This window comes from Misgurnus anguillicaudatus, chromosome 3 (genome assembly GCF_027580225.2).
Source record: "Misgurnus anguillicaudatus chromosome 3, ASM2758022v2, whole genome shotgun sequence".
Taxonomy (NCBI): domain Eukaryota; kingdom Metazoa; phylum Chordata; class Actinopteri; order Cypriniformes; family Cobitidae; genus Misgurnus; species Misgurnus anguillicaudatus.
The window spans coordinates 30,605,555-30,630,622 of NC_073339.2; the positions used below are offsets into that span (position 1 = coordinate 30,605,555).

The following is a 25,068-nucleotide window of genomic DNA, read 5'->3' on the forward strand; positions in this document are numbered from 1 at the left end:
ATTAAATCCTAATTTCTAATCTTAAAGAAATTAGTCTTTTTACTTTATTCTGCTCAAAAACGCTCAAGATGTGTTTAGTACCAAGAGAGGTCACACTAAACACAAATTAGTTATTTTTAGACTATTTTTATTTTTTGTACATATTTCCTGTATTTTCTGTTTGTATCTTAATAAAACAGATAAAAAATAAATATGGATGGACATTAAAACTTCCAAAAGAACAAGTCTGGCAGTGGTGGCCTAAAACTTTTGCAGTAAGATTTTTTAAGACTTTTTACAGTACTGTATTTTGTGGCTTGTGTTTTGTTCCCCTGCACTCATTTTGCACATATTTGTTCTGCCCCTTGTTACTTCTAACCTTATTTTATTTATATTTTATTATAAAGGTAAATTCTGATCTAGTTTATGTCTGTAAATCTTGGATTGCCTTTTGTTGTAACGATGTTGCAATGTGCAATTTAGCCGAATGCGCTAGGTGCTCTGTGTGCCATATTTAAGATAATTTTTAGACTAAACTTTTAGACTAACATTTTTAAACTAAACTTTAAAAAACTTTCCACTGGTATAAGTTTTAAAATGTATTTAAAACAGGTTGGTTATCTTGTCAAAAGTTGAGGTAAAAAACAGGTAAGCCGTCTCTTTCAATTTCAGTAATGATGTGAAACATATCTGAAAAAAATATCTGAGTCCGCTGGTGCATCTGAAACTCACGTCCGAATCTTTTTAAGCAAAGGTTCAAATAGGCACTATCTTTACTAATCGACTCAGATTTGAATATTATAGACCTATATATCACACGACTCAGAGAGCTATATTGCTTTTATACAACAGTTCGAAGAGAAACACGTTTGGAAAAAAGAAAACTAGAAAACAACAACAGAGTTACAATATATATATATATATATATATATATATATATATATATATATATATATATATATATATATATATATATATATATATATATATATATATATATATATATATATATATATATAAGATAAGAAGATAAGATATAAGATACTCCAAAATGTGCCACTTATCAGCAACATGTCTTATAAATTAGCCATATATATATATATATATATATATATATATATATATATATATAAATATATATATATATATATATATATATATAAATATGGCTAATTTATAAGACATGTTGCTGATAAGTGGCACATTTTGGAGTATCTTATGCCTATAATTATTCAAGAAGGTTATATGATTCTTATAACTTCCTTTTCTAAAAGTTTGATCAATTGTGCATGATGACAACAAACACGCAATAAATGCATATAGGTTGTCAGACCTATACATTTGCCATATATACAATATTTGCATAATTTAATGCAAATTCAGATGCTCTATTTTGGGTCAACCTCTGGCACAGCTTCAAAGCTGAAACTTATTAAATGTCACTAAAACACCAGATGGCTTAAAGAATAAGTAAAGAAGAAGAAGAAACACTAACAATTTTAATTTGTTTTGCTAAAACCGTCTAAACAGAAACACTGTCATGCAATTTAATAGCATTCAGATTGTGTACAATATGGCATTGACCTAAATTAAAAAGCGCTGTCAAATGTACAGCTTCTGTACAACTGTTATTACAGCTATTCTATAATAAGTGCACACAAACCCCACAATAAGCAGACCAGCTAAAAGTGATCAAATTAAACAGCATGTCTACACATAAACAGAGTGAATGTGTGTGAGCGTTCATGTGTATGCGAAAACAGTGACATTGAATAAGGGGGTTGTGTGTGTGCATGTGACACAGAATAAAATGATTAATGGGAGAGTCAGACTGATATCAAAGTTGTAATTATCAGCATAAAACAGGTCACAAACAATCAAAAGCAGAAATGCTGGCCATGGACACTTGCCATCAGCACTTTAACAGCAATTTAATAATGAAGATAGAGACAGATGGGGTGGAGATTGAAAGAGTCAGTGAACGTACCAGTCGGTTGATGCGTACAAAATCCTCAGGACTCTTGGCCCACGGTGGAAGCTCCACATCTGACACCACCGTCCCATCATCCATCACTCCCAGGTTGTAATTATTGGAGTTGACAAACATCTCTGGTAGGTAATAGAACTCAGGAATCAACTCCTATGAGAGATAGAGAGATTTCATATAAGTGACTTAAAAATAATGAGATATAATGGTTACTTGATTCTGATCAATCTCAGCATAATTTTTGGTCAAAACAATAATCACTAATTTTGCATTTTTGTGCATTAATTATAAATTGCAGTTTCAAGTAATTCTAAATATACAAAGACATAGGACTGAACAGGTGGCTGATTTTACCGTCACAAACAGCTGACAGGTAAAGGTTGATGAAAAATATGTTATTGTATGGCAGAAAATTTTGACCCTTGGGGAAACCAGTTAGCTGACTGCTGTCTATAACTTACACGGTTGATATCAAGAACCAGCCATGATTTTTTGACTCAGTTTTTTCTGTATTTATGACTTTATGACATGTGAGCAACTCTTCTCTTTGATGGGTCTAAATCTGAATATACATGGCAAGTGTTTTTGTAGAAGCATCCAGCCTAATCTCACGAGAATTCATGCATATTTTACGAGTTGGCTAAGGCTACGTTTATACGGAAACGATTTGAAGAGAAAACGCACAGTGCCGTTGCATTATCACTTTTTATTCTGCGATTATACGAGCGTTTTGAGAGGAAAATCTGCGTGCATATGGTGACACAAAAGTGTGTGATATTCGATGTAGTATGCACTCCAGACAGCTAGGTGGCAATGTGAAGCATTGACACACAACAAAAACCAAGTCCACGTGCCTGCATACAACCTTCTTCCTTGTTCTCCCAGGTCTCGTCCAAAGCCATCTGGTTTGCCTCTGACGAATTGGCGCATCAACACTTTGATAGAGGTAAATAATGCACCTTCTCTGATCAGTAATACTAGCTGTGAATATTTCGTACAAATGCTGGAAAACTTGTAAATTTATCAGAGCTGCTATGGGAACTTTAAGGTCCAACGTATGGAAATAATCCGACATGGTTTGTTGTTATTTTCCTGAACTGGCGCATGCCTGTGACGTAAATGCGTACGCGATGAGAGCCACCTTGAGCAGACTTTTGCGTTTTTACCCTTTAGACTAGAATGCCACGGTAGAGCGTTTTTAAGATTTCAACTCTGGAGGGTGGATTCACTTTTTGCGTTTTAAGCCCCAAAAACGCCGTCGCCGTGTAAACGAAAGGCACATTCGCTAAAATATTTTTACGCTTTCACCACTCGAGCGTTCTCGTGTAAAGAGGGCCTAAATGTTACTAAAAGTGTATCGTGCAAAAACGTACGATTATCATAAAAACAATAACGAAAACCCCACTCCTAACCCCAACGCCACAGGGCCAAGGGCAAATCATACAAAAATTTACAAATGTGGTCGTACAAATTAATACGAATTAGCCACATCGTAAAATACGTACAAATTGCCATGAGTGTGTAATATTCAATGTAGTATGCACTCCAGGCGGCTAGGTGGGAATGTGAATCAATGACACAACAAAAACCAAGTCCACGCGCCTGCGTACTACCTACTTCCTTGTTCTCCCAGGTCTCGTCCAAAGCCGTCTGATTTGCCTCCGACGAATTGGCGCATCAACAATTTGATAGAGGTAATTAATGCATCTTCTCTGATCAGTAATACTGTGAATATTTCGTACAACTGCTGGAAAAACCTGTATATTTATTATAGCTGCTATGGCAACTTGAAGGTCCGACGTATTGAAATAATCTGACATGTTTGTTATTTTCCTGAACTGGCGCATGCCTGTGACGTAAACGCGTTTTTACCCTTTAGACGGGAACGCCACGGTAGAGCGTTTTTAAGATTTCCACTCTGGATGGTGGTTTCACTTTTTTGTGTTTTTAAGCCCCAAAAACGCTGTCACCCTGTAAATGAACGGCCCATCCGATAAAATATTTTTTAGTTTTCACCCTTGAGCATTCTTGTGTAAACAGGGCCTAAATGTTGCTTAAAGTGTATTGTGCAAAAACGTACTATTATCATAATAACGAAAACCACACCCCTAACCCCAACGCCACAAGGACAAGGGCAAATCGTACAAAAATATACGAATGTGGTCATACAAATTAATACGAATTAGCCACACCGTAAAATACGTAAAAATTGCCATGAGATAGCGTTGGAAGTATAATGTAGAAACAACTGAATTGGGTTGTATACCATACAGAAAAAAAGAAATCATGCACATGAGAATCATCTACTATTGAGATCACAACTTTACATACACCTTAAAAAATGTGCAAAATGTTTAGAATTTTAAGAAAATAAGAGGAATGATGAAAACGTCTTTATAAGGTGAATAAGCCACACAATAACAAAAAATAACCCAATTAAAAAGTTTACTACTGTACACTTGATTTTTATTTGACACTATACTTTGTGATGCACTTAGACAATATTACTGCAAATTCAGCAATTATTGTATTGCAATTGTTAACTTACGACTCTTTCTATTACACTCTCCATACACGCAAATATATTTGCAGACACACTCCTCCATTGAGAGTGGCCAATTAGGTGAGCAAACAAATAATGGAAGTTCAAAACAAGCCCCCTGCCTGTATTCTTTGTGGTCCTCTCCTTAAAACAGAAGTCTTTAAAACAAAAAGGTCAGGATTTTACAATGGCACCAGGCGCCCCAAGGTTCATTTATGGAGCCTGGTGTAAATTTGGCGTCTTCACTGGCGGCACCCAGAGCCACTTATCCAGTGATGTTAGTGGGGGAGAGAAACCAGGATCGGGGTTCGTGAGGAGCTATTATGTGCAATGGCCCTTGAGCAGAACTGGTCAGAGGGCAAAACCTGTGATCCAAAATCCTGTCCTGCTGCGGGTCAATAGAGAGGGGTGCCCCTCGGCCCCCTCCTAGGCCCTCTCTGATTCCCCTGAGGGGAAACTTTCAGTGTCCACGGTGCTTTCAGGCCTGTGCAGCAGGTCAGGGGATGAGGGTTAAAGGTTAGGCCAGAGTTTGCCTGGCTAGAGACAGACAGGATCAGGTTGGCTTTAGGCCATTATTGCTCTCTTTAGCCTGGACACAAAAACTGCTAAAGGCTTTTCACCTCTTGGTAGAAAGAGGGGGTGTTTTGAAATGTGGTTGCACTGCTGTGCTTTTTTACTTGTAGAAACACAGCATGGCAAATTGATACTTTATTACATCAAGGGCACTTTTTTAATTCTCATTTATGCCCATCAGAACTTTCTTGTGGGGGGGTGCAAAAGTAAAACATATTTGAAATGTTTCACAGCTTCAAAGTCAAATAATCTGAAGGTGATTTAAAGGTTTGCCGATTTTTAGTCAAGTCTTCCATTCGGTTTCAATCTGTGCCAATCCTATTACGTTGATCCATAGTGACAACCCTGACCAGAAACCAAACTGGGCTCTCAGTGTGCTTCTGGTATCAAGTGTGACTGTGTAAAGTGAGCCATGTATTTTATTATCAAAATGAGGGCAATCAACTCCTAAAAACTCCAATGAGCATCGTAACAAAATGGCTGTCTGTCGTAATGAATATTTCAAGAAACCTGGACATTTGTTTTGCACTTTGAGGGCCCCTTAAGGGGCTACAGTTTGCATTTGAGATTTCTGTCTGACTTTGGTTTGGGTCGAACGACAAAAGGTTCAGCTGAGGGTTAAAGTGTTATGAAGGGTTTCGCAAGAGAGAGTGTAAGAGAGGAAAAGGGGGAAAGTTCGAAATCAAGATTAGTTTAAAGCTTTGATCAAGGACCCTTGACGCTTTCATGGTAGCATGACAAGGATTGGTTGTGACCGTACATGTGCTAGGGCCAGTTTTTATGGAGAGGTGATGGGGGCACCCGGGCAGAGAGCTGCAATGTCTCCATGACGACTGCCCTCACACCAAGCTCCAGTTACCTAAAGGAAGTCAATTCACTAGAGAAACGTCTAATCATGTAATAGTCTCCACATTTGTGAAAAACCAAATAGCAGTGGAAGACAAAAAACAAATCCAGGCTAGGACTGACTGAAGCCTAAACTAAAGGAAAATTTGGACAAAGAAAAACTTTCTGCATACGTGTACATATAGGAGTGGACCAGACAGATAGATCCTGATGGTGCCAATATGTGCATGGGTGATTCTACTTACCCTTTAAAAAGTGTTTGAATGGTAATTTGACTCACAAATGTCCTTTATGTATGTGCGTGTGTGTGTTAACACATGTGAACGTACCTTTACGTCAGATGTATCCCTCTGGCAGTTTCTCCAGGCTCTAGAGACAGACGAGAAGGTGCGATCCGCATGATCAAATTTTCCACCTTGGAAATTCAGGAAGAAGGTAGTGAAAGGCTCCTGCGGACATACGAGAGAACAGAAACTGGTGATTTTCCATACATTTACAGTACACTAAAGCATGCATTAAAAAGTCACGTTAAGACCTTACACTACAGGGCAAATTCCAATGCACAAAGCTCATGAGCCCCTTCCACATATTTAATAACTAACAGTTGACTTTGATCAATCATAGGCCTATAATTTAGATTTTTCTTGCTATTTAGTATTGATGCCTGCTGTTACAAACAAAGATCTATACAATATGATCCTAATTTGTGTGCACTAAATTACATCCTCCTTTCCAAAAGAAAAACCTGAATGCTAAATAAACCTGTTATTAACCCCATTCAGACAGTAAAGCCTTTACAAGTGCATTATTTGTTCTTCTAATCATGTTTAATCTTGTTTGTGGAGAATCAATAGATGGTTCTTTTGAAACAATACCTCCCTGATGAGAAGGACGCAATTAGAGTGAATAGCACCCCGGTAAGCCACACCATGAAAGAAAAATACCCCAATTACGTAGAGGCTTGACTGAATTTAACGCCCTCCTATTCTCCGTCAAGAACCTCAATATCACCAGGTTGTTGATTTGTGTCGCGGTACGTGAATTAGGGTGTTTGGCGAAGTGGATTTGGGATAAGCCTGATAATAATGGAAAAGGATCAATACAATGGGCCAACAGGGAACAGCAATGAAAGTGAGATACTGTAACAATTACAGGATTGGCCAAGAATCGGTTAGTGACCTCTTTCTTTTTCTGTGAGCATCTTTGTAATATAGCAACAGGGTCAACAGTGAACAGACTAAACATTACATTATTCTAGATATTATTTCAGGAAATCAATCTTATCTTTTTAATTTAGAGCTTTAGTGCTGCAAGGGATCATGGGACTTCATAACTGTGAACCTAATATAGAACTGTAATAATAAAGCAAAACGATGCAGAATTAACACGAGCATCTTCAAAATATAATTATGAAGCAGCAGAAAGTATTTTAGTGCCCTCCTCCTGAGCGTTTCATCTTTGTTCTCTGCAGATATTGAAACACAGACGCTGAGGGGAGGATGAGCGATGCGTTGTGTGTTTGCTAGTAGGCCTACATTTCAATATTACAATAAATCAACTTGACTAGGCAGACACACATGCCCAATTATAAACAACAATTAGTTGCAATGGGTTTCATAACAGATCTCATGATGAATGTGGAGCATTTCGCAGTAGCAATGAAGACCACAAAGCTGCTGTCTGTTTTAAAGCATTTTAAAGGTGCCATAGAATACAAAACTGTATATTGTGAGCCTCAAAAGCATTTGCTTCCTCATTCTTATGTAAACCTTGTGCATGCAAAAAACTGCTGGAAAACAGACCAATGTTAACATAACACAGACTATGATGTAACAGTCGAGGTGTACGCCCCAAAATGTTTACTAATGTGAGCTACTGGCATGAGCCTCAGAGGAGAGCACAGCAGAGCAGAGCTCAACATTATTATTCATGACCCTTCAAAATAGGGCATAAATAGACCAATTCATTCAAAGGACATATCCTAGGGTTGTATATGGACATTTCTGGATAATTTTTGCACTTAAAGCGTCCATAACACACACTGTTTCTGCATATCTGATGTTAATCTGGAGTACCTATAGAGTAGTATTACATCTCAGAAGAGTCTTTAGCTTAATCAGATTTATAAAAGAAAGATTAGCTTTACCGATTCTTTCCGATAACGTGTGAAAAAATTAAGAAGGAGGAGTTACTACTGCGGGAGGAGCGAGTACAAGTCATGCAACACTATACAACACTGTTTAATTTATGATTCACTACATGTTCGTGTCATTTATATAACATGCACGCGCCTATTTCCAACATAACATAGAAGTCTTACTTACCGCACGCAACTCATGACCCGGTTGGGACTTTTCAATGAAATCCAGTGCATCAAACACACGCAAAACTTCGCTGCTACCCCGGATAAACAAACAATATCCATTGTTTTCATAAGGCTGGCTTTCTTCTCCTTACATCCAAAAACACACTTCTTTTTTGTGCCATTGTTGAGTTTTGAAATTACACAAAGCTGTCGCGTGATGTGATGTTTGTAAGTTCTAGCGTCTCCCACTGATTGACGGGTGGGCGGGGTTTTCCGGGGGAAGTGCCCATAAAAAGAAGTGATACGTATAGAAACCCCTGAAACGTCAGCTGGGCCCGTAATCGAAAAAAAAAACTTTCCGAAACTTGTACGAACCCTGGCGAAGTGCATTCGGCACAGAAATACTCTGTAACACACCCAACTGATTTTTTGACACTTTGCCTACGTTTAGCATGAGGAAACAACTCTTAAACTGTGTTACTAAGTCAGAATGCATGAAATACCATTGAACCACCCCTTTAATAAAGTAACATACCTTCTATGTAAATATAAAAGAACAATTAAACATATTATTTAAAGGTGCAGTGTGTAATTTTTAGAAGAATCTCTTAACAGAAATGCAAAATAATATACAAAACAATATTATTAGGGGTGTATAAAGACCTTTCATAATGAACCTTTATGTGTTTATTACCTTAGAACGAGACCTTTTTATCTACATACAACGAGGGTCTCCTTACATGAAAGTCGCCATTTTGTGCCACCACTTTACTACAGAAGCCCTTAACGGACAAACTTTTTTTACTAAGTTGTCTCCGACGATGACATGTTTGTCCGGTGGCAGCTACCCTAGCTTCTTTTTATGTTTCAAAAGCGAGGGGTAAGCAGTGGCCTAAAATTTACACACTGCACCTTTAAATGCTTTCTTTGGCACCTTTAAATGTGGCACATCATTTGGATCACTTATATATCTTATTTGTCTTGAATAAACGAACTTTAACGTGAAATTAGGAATGTAAATTAGCACAATCTGGTTTATTTGTGACACTAATGCTTAACTTTTATTTTATTTTAACAAAAATATAAACATGTTTTGCTGTATGGTGTTGGTAAAGGGACACAGACATACAGTATGAGCATGTGATTATAATGTACTTACAATCCTAAGTAGCCACATCTGAGTGAAGCTGGAGGTGGAATAGTGTGTGCCGTAGTGAAATTTGGGCACCTGCTCGTCCTCCCAAGATTCAAAACGCTCGGAAAAGAACGCAGCCCTCTTTGGGTTGAGTGCACCAATAGGCTGTAATGAAAAATGTCAATGTTATTGAAATAGGCATAAAACTGCTTAAAAAGACAAATGTACACCAAACAAAACTAAATAAATTATTTAAACCACAGGTGGTATATCCAAGAAAGAAATTCAGGGCAGTAGTAAAACAATGCATTAATATTTGATTGTGTTATTTAGGGCATCAATCACATTCAACAGTCTGCATTCAATACTGTAGCTCTGAATAAAAAGGAAACTGCACAGTTTGTGTTTAAAAAAGTGATATTTGTCTTATAACAAGTAAGCCCTTCTACATTTATTTGTGGCTTATACGCTTTCTCCCTTCGCAGGGTTTCATACAAAGCATTGATTAGCTGCTTTAATTCACCATTGATCTGAATAAACCCAGAGTATGGAAGCAGGTCATTATTTAAACGCTCATTTATATGTATCGGTATTATCCAGCTGAGTCTTTATTACTCTTGAAAATGACTGCAGTTTCGGTTCGTCTCTCGCACCTTTGATCAATAGTAACAGAATGATGAAGCTCTTTTGAATGAGACTGGGCAGAATAGCGATCGACCATCTCGCTGGCCCTCTGATATCAAAGCTGGTGCTCAGCTGGATTTCTATTGATCCCAGGAACAATACGGCCATAAAATCTGTGATTGTGTCGGTGTGAATGGAAACGTAATATTTATGCTGTGTTTTGCATGTGTCTGTCTATGCGAGGTTCAACGCTGTGCAACAAGGCCTAGAGCTATGCTTATTTTTTTATTATAGCAGATTAATTACATTGTGCTAATTTTAAAACGACCATGATTAAACATGGTCTTGGATTTAATTGGGTCTCTAAAAAAGGGGCACTGTTTAATCAATGTTTGATTGTAAATCACTAAAGCTTGTATAATTGTCGCTGAAATGCAATAGACTCGTGCAGCATGCACTTCAATGCAATACGCGCATGTGTGTGTGTGCGTTAAACTGGAATGCAGCCCTGGGCTGACAATGACACACGGTCCGCTCTCTTGTGGCAACTACGGTGAGAACACACACTGAATTAAACATTGTGCGATTTAACTGATTGATTGCCGTAATAACAGGACCCTCATTAAAGAAAGAAAAGGCAGAGCAGGATAAATAACATCTCTGTCATATATCAGTGTGCATGTGAGAGGTAGAGTGTGCGTTTCTATCCGTGCGTGTGTAAATTTGCGCGTGTGTATATCAGAGCCCGAGAGCTGGCATGTGTGCGTATTACTGCAAGTCTTTACGTGTGAGCCCAACGTGTTGTTTACGGCAGTAAATTACCGTCTGAGGCGCTCCAGTACAATGGGGTCTCGTGATAGTGTCATTCATCAGGGTTATCCTCGTACCACAGCGCAGTGTGATGAAGTGAACACAAACCACCAGCTCTAATACGCTCTGGCAGGGCTGCTGAATATTTCTCTAGTGACGGCTCAAATAAATGAGCTGCCCCAATGTTTTTAATTAGACTGCAAATCTGAACAGACTGCCAGTAGCTATCAGCATGCTGAATTTATACTGCTGCACAAAATCCAGGGAATTCTGAATATCTACCTGATCATGTGAAATGTAGATATTAGAATCTGCCATTCCTAGAAAGTCTGCTGTCGCCTGTATTCTTACTCAGCAGAATAATGTGAAGATTCAGTCATTCACATATGGAAAACTTTATAACTTTTATATTAACAAAATATGAACATATACTGTTCAAAATAATTTGTTACAGGTACTTATTATTTACTATTTATTTAATTCACATGTTAGAATATTATTAAACTCTGTAAACCTTTGGAAAAACATGTAACTATGGGAATTATGTTTTGAAAAAAAAATCAAATTTATGTTATATTTTTAAATAAATCAAATCTATATTATATTATGTTATGTACAAAGTAGCGACTTTTTCCCTTAATTTACAAAATTTACTTTATAACCAGTTTCTTGTGGATCATTTTAAAACAGTTTTGAAAGAGTTCCCATCACTGCTGGGCTGCTACTGTAACACTTTGCTATACTGTAAAGTTCTTTTTTAAACATCAGTTAATCCATAAGCTGAAATAAAAAACAACAATGAACAATACTTCCATAGCGTTTATTAATCTAAGTTTATATTTCAGATACATTTTGTAAATCATAACTTATAACTGCTAACATTAGTCGATGTACAATAAGAAAAGAACAGCATTGGCATTAGCCAACATTTAGATATGCTTATAAAATATATTTCGCATTGTTAGATCATGTTAGGGTGTCACAATTTCGATTTTAAATCAATCGAAATTAAGTCACAACCTCGACATCGAATTAAAAAATGGGATCATCGATGCTGCCACGCCCCCATGTCACGTCCGGTCGCCTTGCCAAGGGGGAAAAAAACTCTCAGAGGTGCCTTTAAAAACATTGGTCCAGCGAAACAAGATTTATATTTTAAACACGAGGGATGTATTGCTACAACTCCTTGAAATGCAAATCATAAACAGGATTACTGTTTATGATTACTATCTGACTTTGGACAGAGCGCAGCTCTCTGCACGTACGCAAGAGTGAGAGAGGTGCCAAGATGCAGAGGGTTATATTTTAAACAAAATGGATATTTGCCTCAGCTCGCATGAAACGCATAAAAGTGAACAAATACGTAAGGATTACTACTTTAGTTTATGTTTAGACTTTGGAGAGATGCAAGAGCGCATGCACGTGAGACAGAGAGAAGCACTGCTGCTTATGACGCGGTGGATTTTTTTAGATGCTAAGAGTCCAAGATGCACGCAATAAGTCCATGTGCTTGCAAGAAGGAATCCTCTCTTTACAACCTCTCTCGCGTAAAGTGAAGCTCAGAAACCCCCATGCGAAGAAAAGCACGCAATTTGCATGTTAATGTAAAACAATAATAATAATAATAATAATAATAATAATAAATAAATAAATAAAGGCAGAGCATTTTTTGACTTTCAAATAAAGTAAAAAACGAGAATCGAATCGTGACCTTACTGTGGGTTTACACTAGATGCGATTTCAACGATTTGCGCAAGAAGATTGCATACACAGTCAATGCAAAGACACGATCAGACGCGTCCTCGCGTGGGGCGATGCAAATGACGCGATATGGGTGGCGCGTTTGCCATGAAAACACGCGCTATTCACCTCAAACGCGTCGTCGCCCAAGTTGAAAATATTCAACTCCAGCGAAAAATTCGCATGACACGAAGTTAAATCCCGCGAGTAATCTAGAGCGAGCAACACGATGCGATTGCACGCTTCGCGTTTGTTGTAAACCCACAGTTAGAATCAAAAATGTAATCGAATCAAGGATTTGGAGAATCGTGACACCCCTATGTTAGAGGGTAGCTAAAGCATTTACTAAATGTTAAAAACTACAACCGTATTGTAAAGTGTTACCACTGGGCTCTTAATAGTCAATTTTTTTCATTTTTGGGAGAAACTTACTTATTTCAAATTTTTTAATAGAATTGCCCTAATAAAATAAATAAATAGGTTGACACAATTAAACTTCTGTCAACATAACTAATAAACCCAATGTCTTTAGATTAAGTTTTTCTTTCATAAAAACCATTTCAATCAATCCAAAAACTTTGAAAAGTAGTGCACCCAATTAACACCTGAAGAACCTTTCTGTTTCACAAAAGGTTCTTTAAGGTGATAAAAAGGTTCTTTAGATTTTAAAAATGTATAAAGAAATGGTTCTTGTTTCAAAAAAGAACCCAAAAAGTTATTCTATGGCGACATTCCAAGGTATGTTATTCCAATATAACAATGCTCGAAACGAATCACACACGGTAACCCAGATGCTGCAAATAATTTTGACAGGTATGGTTTAATACTATACAAAACTTAAATATACATTTGTCTTAAAATAACATATGACAATATATTTGCATGGTTTAATGATTAAACCAAATAGTGTATTTGTGACATTTGAACATCTTGTCTTATCTTAAAACCGAAAGTAAACGTGTTTTCCTCGCGGAAGGTCTGCATTTGTTAAAAATAAGCGAATAAAATATTCAATATTTAATTAAATTTATAGACATCGCAAAATCGGGACCTGATAACACTGTCGGGGCTTATTTCTGCGATAACAACCTGCTGTCTATCTACACATTATCTCTTACTTACTTCACAATGTGAATGTATACTGTGTATGTCTCCTGAATGAATACTGTGTGTATCTAGTTTGTATAGATACATAAAGTGCATCTAATACCCTGTAGGGTGCAATGCTGTGATGTTGGCATCACAACATCAATACACCATTAATTCTTTGACTTTGAGACCCCAGAAACAGCTCCACATGACCCGTGATGTTTTTGTTCCTGTACAAACATAATCCTATCCTATTTTTCTCCTTTACAGAAATGCTAACCACACTTTCTAAACACTATGAACAGTACATCAAATAAACATACATACAAAGTTATGTGAAGGGCTGATGAAAGTAATTCAAAAGTAAAAATCCCTCACTCAGAAATAAGCTGACTCAGTTGTGTCAGTTTGTTTTGGTGTGGTGTCTTCTCTCTGACTACAGCGATAACTCTAGCAGCGGTGGATGTCACAAAGAGGTTAAAGTTTATGATAAGAAAGCCAGTGGGGTCATAACAATGGGACGAAAGGAACATAAATTCATGAAGCGCATTCCAGTGCCCGTGGGGAAGACGGTGCGCATGTGACACAGCGTCTATGGCAATTTCACCTCGCTGTGTTAAAGGTCCCACATGACCTGCTTCTATTAAAGCAGTGCTGGGATGTGCTAGACAGTCTTGTCATGGTCCACTGATATTGCCTGTGAATAAATAGTTTTAATAAAGATTGTTTAGATTTGCTGTTGTTTGCTCTTGAAGGAGCAGAAAATGAGGCTGTGCGCTCTCTCTCTCTCACCTTCCATGTCTCCCTTAGGCTTAAAAGCTTGACTGAACATAGAAGCAATGCTGTCAAACTCAAGAGAGACTTTGAGGGAGGGAGAGAAAGAAACAAAGGCGATGGTGATATGGGAGGGTGTACTGGGCCCTGTTTTCTTTTAACCTAGTGGGCAAAAAGCATTTCAAATAAACAGCACTGGGGCAGGACAAATGAATAAATAATGGAGAGATGTGCTGCAAGCTGTATGCTGGCTTTATCTGTCTGTTTATTTGTCTACAAAGGTACTAGGAGACAATGACTGTCTGCTACTGAAGCTTAGTCATTCGCAGCTAAGTCTGTACATGGAAATTATTTTTTGACCGTAGTTGATGTATTTAGCAAATACATTTAAAACTACTCATACTGTTTCTGAATATATTAAAGTAATATTCCATTTTCTTAAAAAAAATCCAGATAATTTACGCACCACCATGTCATCCAAAATGTTGATGTCTTTCTTTGTTCAGTCGAGAAGAAATTATGTTTTTTGAGGAAAACATTGCAGGATTTTTCTCATTTTAATGGACCTTAATAGACACCAACAATGAATACTTAACTCAACACTTAACAGTTTTTTTCAACTGAGTTTCAAAGGACTATAAACAATCCCAAACGAGGCATAAGGGTCTTATCTAGCGAAACGATTGTCATTTTTGACAAGAAAAATAAAAAATATGCTCTTTTAAACCACAACTTTTCGTCTAGGTCCGGTCCAGCGCGACCTAACGTAAATGCGTAGTGACGTAGGGAGGTCACGTGTTACATATATAAAAGGCACATTTGCGGACCATTGTAAACAATAAACTGACACAAAGACATTAATTAGTATCAGTTGACATACAACAACGTAGGAACGGTCCTCTTTCTCAACACTCGTAAACACTGAGGCAGAGTTTCGCGTTCTTCCTCTGTGACCTCTTGACGTCATGACGTATTGCGTGGGGTCACGCTAGAGCATCACGACCGAATCTAGACGAGAAGTTGTGCTTTAAAAGTGTATATTTGTTATTTTTATTGTCAAAAATGACAATCGTTTTGCTAGATAAGACCCTTATGCCTCGTTTGGGATTGTTTATAGTCCTTTGAAACTCCATTGAAAAAAACTGTTAAGTGTTGAGTTAAGTATTAATTGTTGGTGTCTCTTAAAGTCCATTAAAATGAGAAAAATCCTACAATGTTTTCCTCAAAAAACATAATTTCTTCTCGACTGAACAAAGAAAGACATCAACATTTTGGATGATGTGGTGAGTGAATTATCTGGATTTTTCTTTTAAGAAAATGGAATGTTCCTTTAAAGCATATAAAATACCAGAACTTCTGTTAATGCAAATTAATCACTGGATTGGTCTTTTAAACCTACTTACTGAAACGGACAGTCTAAATAAACAAATTTGCAGAAATTGTGAAATTGTCATTTGAAGTATGACATCAAAAATAATTGTAAATTCTTATATTATAGCTGTCCTATACTTAGAGATCATGACACAACGAGTGTGTGCTAATCAATCCTTTTTGTGATTGTTGCGGGCAAAAATCCTTGATTTTGAGGCACGTTTTCTTAAATGCAATATGTGGGATATTTATGCAATTTTATGCAACTTGCAAAAATTGTGGGAACTTGCAAAAATTACGGGAACTTGCAAAAACTGTTTTCAGCTTTTGCAGCTTTTCAATGATGTTTATGTCACATAATCACGTCACTTCATAACGTTCCCATGGCAACAGGGGATAGGGCTGTGCTTGTATGAGGTAAATGCAACTTTTTTCAACTTTCAGCTAAGATATATGTGATTTTTGCTACGAAAATGCAGGGACTATGAAATCATGCAAGCCCCGCATATTTTGTGAACGGAAATCTGCAATTTATGCTGCGAAAGTGTGGTGTATTTCGTCCCCCGCATAAATATGCAGACACTGGCTGATTATGAGTTAAATCATGCGATCGCATAATTACGTTTTTCTGGAGGGACTGGCTAATGTTGTTATATTTTAATGGCTAACTAGACAATATTAAAAAAACTGTAAATATTGGTAAAATAATGGCAAAAGTCACATGCAATGCAGTACAATCATGCACTGTGCATCATCTTTGTCAAATTAAGATACATTTTTTGTGTTACTTTTAAGTTAAACAATTTCAACTTGAATGTATAAGTTATGTGAACTTTTTTAAGCCAAAACTTAAAATACGAATTAAAAACGAATTTTGGGTGATACACCTAGCTGCCAACCCCCCGGAAGTTCTCTACAATTTTTGAGAGAAAGACTTGATGATAGAGAGACCGTGTGGATGATGATGATGCCGAAGGTAATCATTAACAATGGCCTTTACTTTATATAAGTGATGATGATATTAACGTTAGATAGCTAGCAATATTCCCAGTTAACCTAGCATACTGTCTTGCTGGGAGTCGAATATGAGTGTAATTAAAGTATGTGTAAACAAAAAATCGGATATGGTCAAAACAGGGTTTCCCGCAGAAAATTTGTTAGTTAAGGTGGTGGGGTGGGCAGGCACTGGGGCGTGCAATCAAAGGGGCGGGGCTACGCGTCATGATGAAAATGAACATATTTTTATTAAAAACACTCAAATAAAACTTAATTCTCCGACGCGCTATTCTCCGAGATGTTTTATCAACTGGATAGTTATCCTCCAGACAGTGACAGACCACGTCTTTCATTTCGGCCGTGTGCCTGCTCATGTTGTAAAGCACGTCCACGCTATTCTCTGTGATGCACTTGACGGCCTTTTGCGCCACGTTTTTTATTGGACGACCTAGTTAAGGTGGTAGGGTTTCCCAGCTTAGGTGGGCCGCCCGAACTGCAAAGTGCTGTTGGAAACTGGTCAAAAGATCGGATCTGTGCAGATTTAAAGTGTAAATGCAGCCTAAATGATAGCAGCATTTTAAACACAGTCAGAAACCATCCTGAAACCTTATGATTCTCCTCCGATCAGGTATTTATCCTCCAATATCTCTCAGTGCTTTGTTTTCCAGATTCTCCGAACTGATTTATTCGGTCTTATTGGGTCAGGGTGGACACTCGTTAGATCAAGCGAGTACTGAAAGTAAACCTATGTCCTCCCTCCATCGGCCACCGTTACAAGAAATTAATGGCCATTTTTAAGGCGATGACTGGCATGTTTTCACAAGCACTTGTCAAGGAGAGTTTGTTAAGTGGGGGTTTCACATTTTGTCCTATGTCTTAAGAAACTAAATGGCACAATGTGAGTAAAGAGCATTCTTTTGGAGGAGTGACCCTCAGCTCCCCGACATGAAATATTGATCAGGTCTAAGAAATGAGAAAAGAAGAGCCTGCTTTTGACATTCTAACTGTATGTAACATAAACATCAAGTCATGTCAATGAAAATAAAACAGAAATAACCATCATCGTCCTCAATCTCTCTGGAGGACAAATTAGACTACTAAAGATCTGAGCAAGCATGTCCTGACCAGTCCTGGTTAATCACTGTCACTTTGGAAAAGCAGCAATTAGTAGTTTAGGGCTAAACTCGCTACACAACAATCGATTGCAATTAAAGACTCACTTATCAGGACCACATCAGGAGACCAACCTCAACAACAGCCTGAAGTGTTTGAAGTTAAAGTATTGATTCAAGAGGCGTTGTGTGCATGGCAATAATGCATGCATGGGCACAGGTAGCAAAGATAAAATAAACTGTAGATCTGCATTTACAGTCTAAAGTAACTACAGGTCTCTGCGGGTCTTCAAAAATGCAGAACAAAGATAGTATTGTAGTGAGTCAGATCACTCTTAATTCTGCTGGGTTATTTTTAACCCAATGCTGGGTAAATATTGGACAGTAAACACTTTGGGATATTAAAAAAGCATTAAATGTGCAGTGTGTAAATTTTGGCGGCATCTAGTGGTGAAGTTGTGAATAGCAACCAACGGCTCAGTCCTGTGCCCAACCCTCGCTTTTAAAATGCATAAAGAAGCTACAATAGCCACCACCGGACAAACATTTCATCGTCGGAGACAACTTAGTAAAAAAGTTTGTCCTTTAAGGGCTTCTGTAGAAACATGGCGGCACAAAATGGCGACTTCCATGTAAGGGGACCCCCGGTGTATGTAGATAAAAACGTCTCATTCTACGGTTATAAAAACATAACGGTTTATTATGAAAGGTCTTTATACACCACTGATAATATAGTTTTGTATATTATTTTGCATTTCTGTCAAGAGATCCTTCTAAAAATTACACACTGCACCTTTAAGCAAAAGCATAAATGTACTGTAAATAAACACTGCCATGGTAGGGACAGACGGTAAAATCCTGCTGAACTGCCATCCAAACGTGTGATGCAATTTAAGATACCAACGTATTGAACGTGCAAGAGAGACAAAAGCACGTCTGGTGGTCCCAGCAGTGAGCTGTGTCAGTCTGTCTGTGTGGTTAGCTCAAGCACTACTACGCTCATTAATTAGCTCCTTGGGGAGACTGGCCGGCTAACAGGAACAGAGGAGGAGGTGTAAGGCGAATTGGGGGATTGATTGAGGGGAAGAGAGTAGGAGGAGAGACACGGGCCCATTATCTGACTTGTCTGCGGTTGAGGGTGCCTGGCATGAGGTGACGTGCGCCCGGCCGCGAGCGCTGTTTTACACGTACGCTCAGACTGCGATGATTTTACAGAAGAAGTCATTCTATCTTTCACTAGACAGCTATGTCTAACAGACTCAAACTCATCGTTAGAGCTGCTGAACTGTGTTTACACACAAATACTCCCATTTGTGCACTGATATAAATTATGTATTTGTATCAGTTATTTATGTTTTCAAAACAAAGTAGTGCTCAAGAGGTGCCTTTCAGATACATTTGAAGGTTTGTTGCGCTCTTCAACCGCACTGAAGTTTTCAAATATTTCTCAAAAGTTATTGAAAGATCTTTAAACACTTAAATGAACAGTATGTAAGAAATTTATATCAATTAATCATAACATGGCCCTGATATGTCACTAGACATTAAGAAATCATTTTCATTTCAAATACTTATATCACTCACAACAGTGGTCCGGCCAGGATAGTGTCATTTAAAAAGCGGATTTGCAGCCCTCAACTGATGTTTATGTTGTCATTTTGTGTATTGGCCACCAGTTGTGCGATTGCAGTACCAGTTTTAGCCACAAGTTTTGTGATTGCAATACCAGTTTTGGCCACAATCCTACATACTGTTCCTTTAAATCTTGTGCATGAGTCAGTCGTATCAGCCATACTGGCAATTTATGCATTTTGTCAGATTTAAATGTTTAAAACAGTGTTAAAGTACACAACATGTACACTTATAACAGTATAGTATAACAAAACTTGGCTTTTGCATTTTTGGGGCTAAATATATCATCTCACTGCATCCCATAACTATTTCAGTGTGATTGAAAAAAAAAAGTTTTTAGTAACAACCTGGATTAGTGTGGAAGTTGACCAAAGAGTTTCAATATTTTACCTGTTTCAAACAAGAAAGGTACTATTAAACCTATTAAAACTATTGAAAGGTACCAAGGGGACTATTTTCGGGCAGTGCACAATATCATTGCGGCTGCTGCAGCCACGTTACGGCAGCAAAGTCCTTGATTATTACGCCAGAATGAGAGTATAGTCCTAGCCATATCTGCCTAAAAAATCACAACTTAAAAATTTCTGTTGGTCTTAGTACACGATCTACCTACAGAAGAGTCCGGGTTTTAAACAGGACAATATTGAAACTCTTTGGTCATTTTTGGGTGCGATGCTGGTGGTCTGGTCAGATTCTATGGATTGTGCTAAGCTTTCCTAAAAGTGGTACAGCCAGAACTGGAGATCGGCTAAATGGATTCCAAAATGGTAAAACTCAAATGGGTGATTCTCCCCAAATTAGACTTATAAGGTATCATGAAACATTTTGATAAAAAAAGTAAGTGCAAAGTAAGAGTATCAAAATAAAAAGCATACAGTTATAAACATCTCTTCATGTACTCTTTTGCACATGATTTCAAATGACATCATACAAACCAATTTTGTTGTTTTTTTCACATTTAAGGGGAAAATTTTCATTACCGCAACGTGTCCATGACTGGATTTGGGTTCTTTGACATGGAAATATTTATAATTAAAATATCTAAAAAATAAAAAGCTTCAGTGCATGTTATACTATAAACATTTACAGTAATGTGGTATTTGGTGGTCATTGGTAAATGTAGAGACAATAATAAGGAATATAAATGTGTCTATGAAAAATGTTCTCCTTCTCCGCAACAATTTTCAATCATTGTTTAAGCCCTCAAGGAACTAACATTTTCAAAAAAAATTAGTCTGAAGGGACATAATTGACTGTGACACTCAAGATGGCTACCAGGTAAGCAGTTCTTATTTTTTTCTCTCCAGATAAGAGTTTAAATTTTGTTTGTCATAGTACCTAGACAACTTTTTAGTTCTCATTACCAAAACTTTGTTTGTAAATAATGGTAATTTTTGATAAAAATAATCTAAAAAATGTAAATAATTCTATAGGAAATATTTTTGAATCCTCTAAAAATAATGGTTATGGTAAATTCAGACCTTAATCTTATAAGTGCAAAAAAATGGCTTCAAGAGCTTTTAAAAAATCTGATGCTGGACACCTTCCAAGTCTGGATTTCGTGAGAATTACCCAAATGGAGTGTCCCTTTAATGATAATGTGTATACCTTGGACAGATCTCTGTAGTTGCTTGGCATGGTGAGGTCGAGCTCTTCACTGTCATAGTTGGTGATGACCCAGGGGAACACAGGATACTGGTTCAGATCATTAAATGTACGACCTAAAACCCAAAGAGATTTAAGAGTTATATGAGATTTCCTTAAGGCTTATTACCATTATCATCACTATGATTTTCACCTTCAACGTCTTCATTGTAATCACATAACTTATCATCATCAGAGCTAGAGAAACTACAGTGATTAGAAAACACTATTTCTATACAGTAGTGAGCAAAAGCTCAGGAATGGGAATTACACGTCTTAAACTCAGACCAAAAATGATATGATTCCAGTAACAAATAATTAGTCTGTCCATGCTAAATGCAAACTATGGATTGACATGAGATAAATCAAAGCATGTTGAAAGATGTTTAGTGCACAGTTAATGACTTTCTGTTCAAAAAAAATTCACAATGGGTGGCACAATGCCACAGCGAGCGACTGACAAAATGTCATGTTGCTCATCACCTATGGTTTGGACAAACACTAAATGTATTACTTGATCATGCTGTGCCTTGCACACTGCATAGCTGCTAGGTGTGTAGGCTATATGCTTCAAAGTGATGCGTGGTGGTGTTCATTCAATTTATACTTTTCTGCAGCACTTTTTAAACAATTGTGTGTAGGTGAAATCCAGGCTAAAGGCTTAATCTAATGATGAGATTAAAACACTGTTTACACCTGGTATTACACATCTGTAATACGTTTTGAGTTCGTCCACTTTCGACCACATTCAGAGGTAGTCAAAAATGCTTTCGTGGTCTAGATGCCCATGTGGTCGAATGTGTTCGAGAAGTCACAAAAGGCCGCCTACTCTCCAACTATTGATCTAATGCGATGTACACCGAGCACAATGTTTTTACTTATTACACGGCTCTCTGGAATGCTTGATTCTGATTGGTCAGTTGAGACATTTGCAGGTTCGTTCTTTTCAAATAATAACCGCTCCAAATTAATAACGCATAGCCGGACTACTTGCACAAGTAAAATCGCTCCGCGCCAATAAAGATCAATAAAGATTACTGTCTGTATGGCGCCATCTTGTGACAAACACTGGACAACCACGACAAGACACAGACAGCTTACTGAGACTGAACTTGACAAAATAGAGCATGACAGCTACGAAGCCAGCACACACAAAAATACAGAATGGGGATTCAAACTTCTCAAAGACTGGCTAAAAGAGAAAAAATGGAGACAGACAAGTATGAAGCAGCGGATCTTAATAAGGAATTACGATCATTTTATGCTGTGCAAAGTTTCGCGGAAGGATAAAAATGTTAATTTAAAACAAATATGCCAATAAAATGTTTAAAATTCATATTCATGTCCAGTTTTTTTTCTTATGTGGCAAGTAGCCGTGTAATAAGCGGGATAATGTAGAGGCAGCCGGTAGTTATTGGGAAATAAGCCCCTTCAGTGTGATACAAGACCCTCCGCTTCGCGGCGGGTCCTGATCACACTGTCGGGGCTTATTTCCCAATAACTACCGGCTGCCTCTACATTATCCCTTACATAAGACATGATTTCTAGCACGACCACAGCGGCTTTACAGAAAAGAAAACGGACAGTAGAGACATCAGAAAACACATGCAAAAAAAAGAAGAAAAGGTCATATAAAATATGACATTTTCATTTTGCTTATGTGCCGGAAAGCAGAATTATAAAATGTTTCTTCACAGTTCACAGTATCAGTTGAGCCGGTGTTTGAAAAATGCTTGATGATGGCTAGCATTCAAGTGTCAATGGTCTTTACCAGAGATGGTGTTGAGGAACATGAGGTACTCAAAGTTGGAGATCTCTCGTCTCTGCCAGCGCTGGGTCATGTTAGAGGCCTTGTAGAGTTGTTTAGGGGTGGCAAGAGAGATCCGTCTGCCAATGAAAACAAACAAAATGTAGGAAGTCAAAGTGAAAGTGCCTCAGAGGTTTCATGTGCAATTTCAAACATTAAAGATTAAAAGAAAGGCACAATGGCACACATATGGCATTTCTATAAACAAGAATTTAATAAACATTTTAGAGATAAATAGCCAGAAATGCCATTCTATATCCCCTGGGGTCAATGTGTTAGCATGACAGAAGCTTGATGCTGTCGGGAGAACAAGCAACAGCCGGCATTTTTCTGTCTTCCGAATGCCTCTCGCGTAAATTATTCGATTTTGATAGCTGACGTTTCTTCCCCGTCTCTTTTTGATGGTTTATCAATGCCATCAAAAGTATTTTTTGTTTGTTTGTTGATCACAAAGTACAAAGTAGATGAGGAAAACTAGGATTCTGTGTGTATTCAACGCGCCACCATTGTTGTTTACAATGCGTGTAGCAAACACAGACAGGCAGAGTGATAACACCGTAACATTGCTGTTAAACGAAATATCAGCACTCTTAAAAAAAGAAATAATAGCTTGTCCAATTCGATTAACGAAACAGAACTAACTGTTGTATAATTCTGAATTAAACCTACATCAAAATCTGTGCAAAAACACCGAAATGGAGTACCCTCATGGGTAATGTGGGAACCTGTTAAATGAACACTCGCAGCGCAAGCAAATATGCGGACACTAAAACAAATGACCCTCCATCCAATTAAAACAAAGCGAAATTAGAGAATTCATCACTGTCACCCTGCGTGATTACAGTCATTAGGGCTCTCTGAAGTTTCCAATGCCCTTTGCCCCTCCTAACAGAGGCAATGCCGGGGAAATGCCACACGAATGTTGTAGAAGGGCATTATTGATCTCACAGAGGGAAAGTTTTGTCTCTGATGGTCGGTACCGCAGTAATCGCATTACACATTGTTTCATAAAAACACAAAAACCTGATCACAGATACACATCGATAGCCCTGTGTGGAATCAATATACACTATATTCAGTCACCCACACAGTTACGTTAGTTATTTAAGTTCAATGAATGTTATAGAAATGACATAGAAAAATGTATGGTGGAATTTCATCTGTCTAGATCTTTGGCTGGAATACAACCACAACAGACCTGCAGGTTGTGTGTGTGTGTGTTTCCTGTGCTTTCACTCTGCCCTGAAGGCTTGCCAGTCACCCCAGTATTTATTTCTCAGTCGGGAGAATAAATAAATGATGTGAATTGTGTTTGTGTGAAGGTAATTAGGCTGTATAACAGGCTCTCACACCCAACACAAGTGTGAATGAACAGCCTAAGCCTATTGCAACATGACCTGTTTAAATTTTGAAGCAAATAATTTGGTATGTGGTATACATACATACAAATTATGCATATGTTGTGTAATATTCATAACACAGTAAACTCTAATATACTATAAAGATTTTTAGTTCAAAAGAACTTTTCAAAAAAGCAATCTATTCATCTGCAAATGCCCTGTTCAGATGTTTAGAATAAATAAGAATGTTAAATAAAAATGTTAAAAATAAAAAAGAGTTTGGTTCCAAAACGCAATAAATCCATTTTGACTAATTTTGGTAAAAACGTGTTTTCTATACCAAGAAAGTGACAAGATGAAGACCACTATTTTTTGTTAAAAATTTTCACATAGCATCTTTAGGTTATAATAACATAAAAAATTCAAATCCATAATTTGATTTTCAAAGATTTATTATAAAAACTGATCATTTTTTCCGCAAAATTCACTAAATCCATGACCACGTTTTTTTAAAATGCTGTAAATCTATTGAATCAACAAATTTACATTCATCTTTGCCATTTTATATTCATTTAGTTGACTAGTGGTATACACGGATTAAAAAATAAACATTAATGGCATTAATCAAAACACTTACTTTGTCATATTAACAACACTGTCTATGCTGCTGTTATTCTTGGGACGTCGTGGACAAACTTTTTTGACAGCGATCAGCTGTAAAATGTTTTGGTCCTGCTCGATTTTCGTTGACTTCGAGTAAAA

General features: G+C 37.4%; 1 protein-coding gene across 1 annotated transcript in view; it reads right to left on the reverse strand.

Moving 5' to 3' along the window:
• The window catches only part of lrba (LPS-responsive vesicle trafficking, beach and anchor containing), a 399,709-nt gene that overhangs the window by 63,977 nt on the left and 310,664 nt on the right, over positions 1-25,068 (reverse strand). Inside the window, exons 42-46 of the mRNA XM_073864338.1 lie at positions 22,931-23,046; positions 21,124-21,236; positions 9,392-9,532; positions 6,257-6,376; positions 1,967-2,119 (exon numbers count right to left, since the gene is read on the reverse strand). Coding sequence (XP_073720439.1) covers positions 1,967-2,119; positions 6,257-6,376; positions 9,392-9,532; positions 21,124-21,236; positions 22,931-23,046 — 643 coding nt within the window. The remainder of the gene's footprint in view (positions 1-1,966; positions 2,120-6,256; positions 6,377-9,391; positions 9,533-21,123; positions 21,237-22,930; positions 23,047-25,068) is intronic.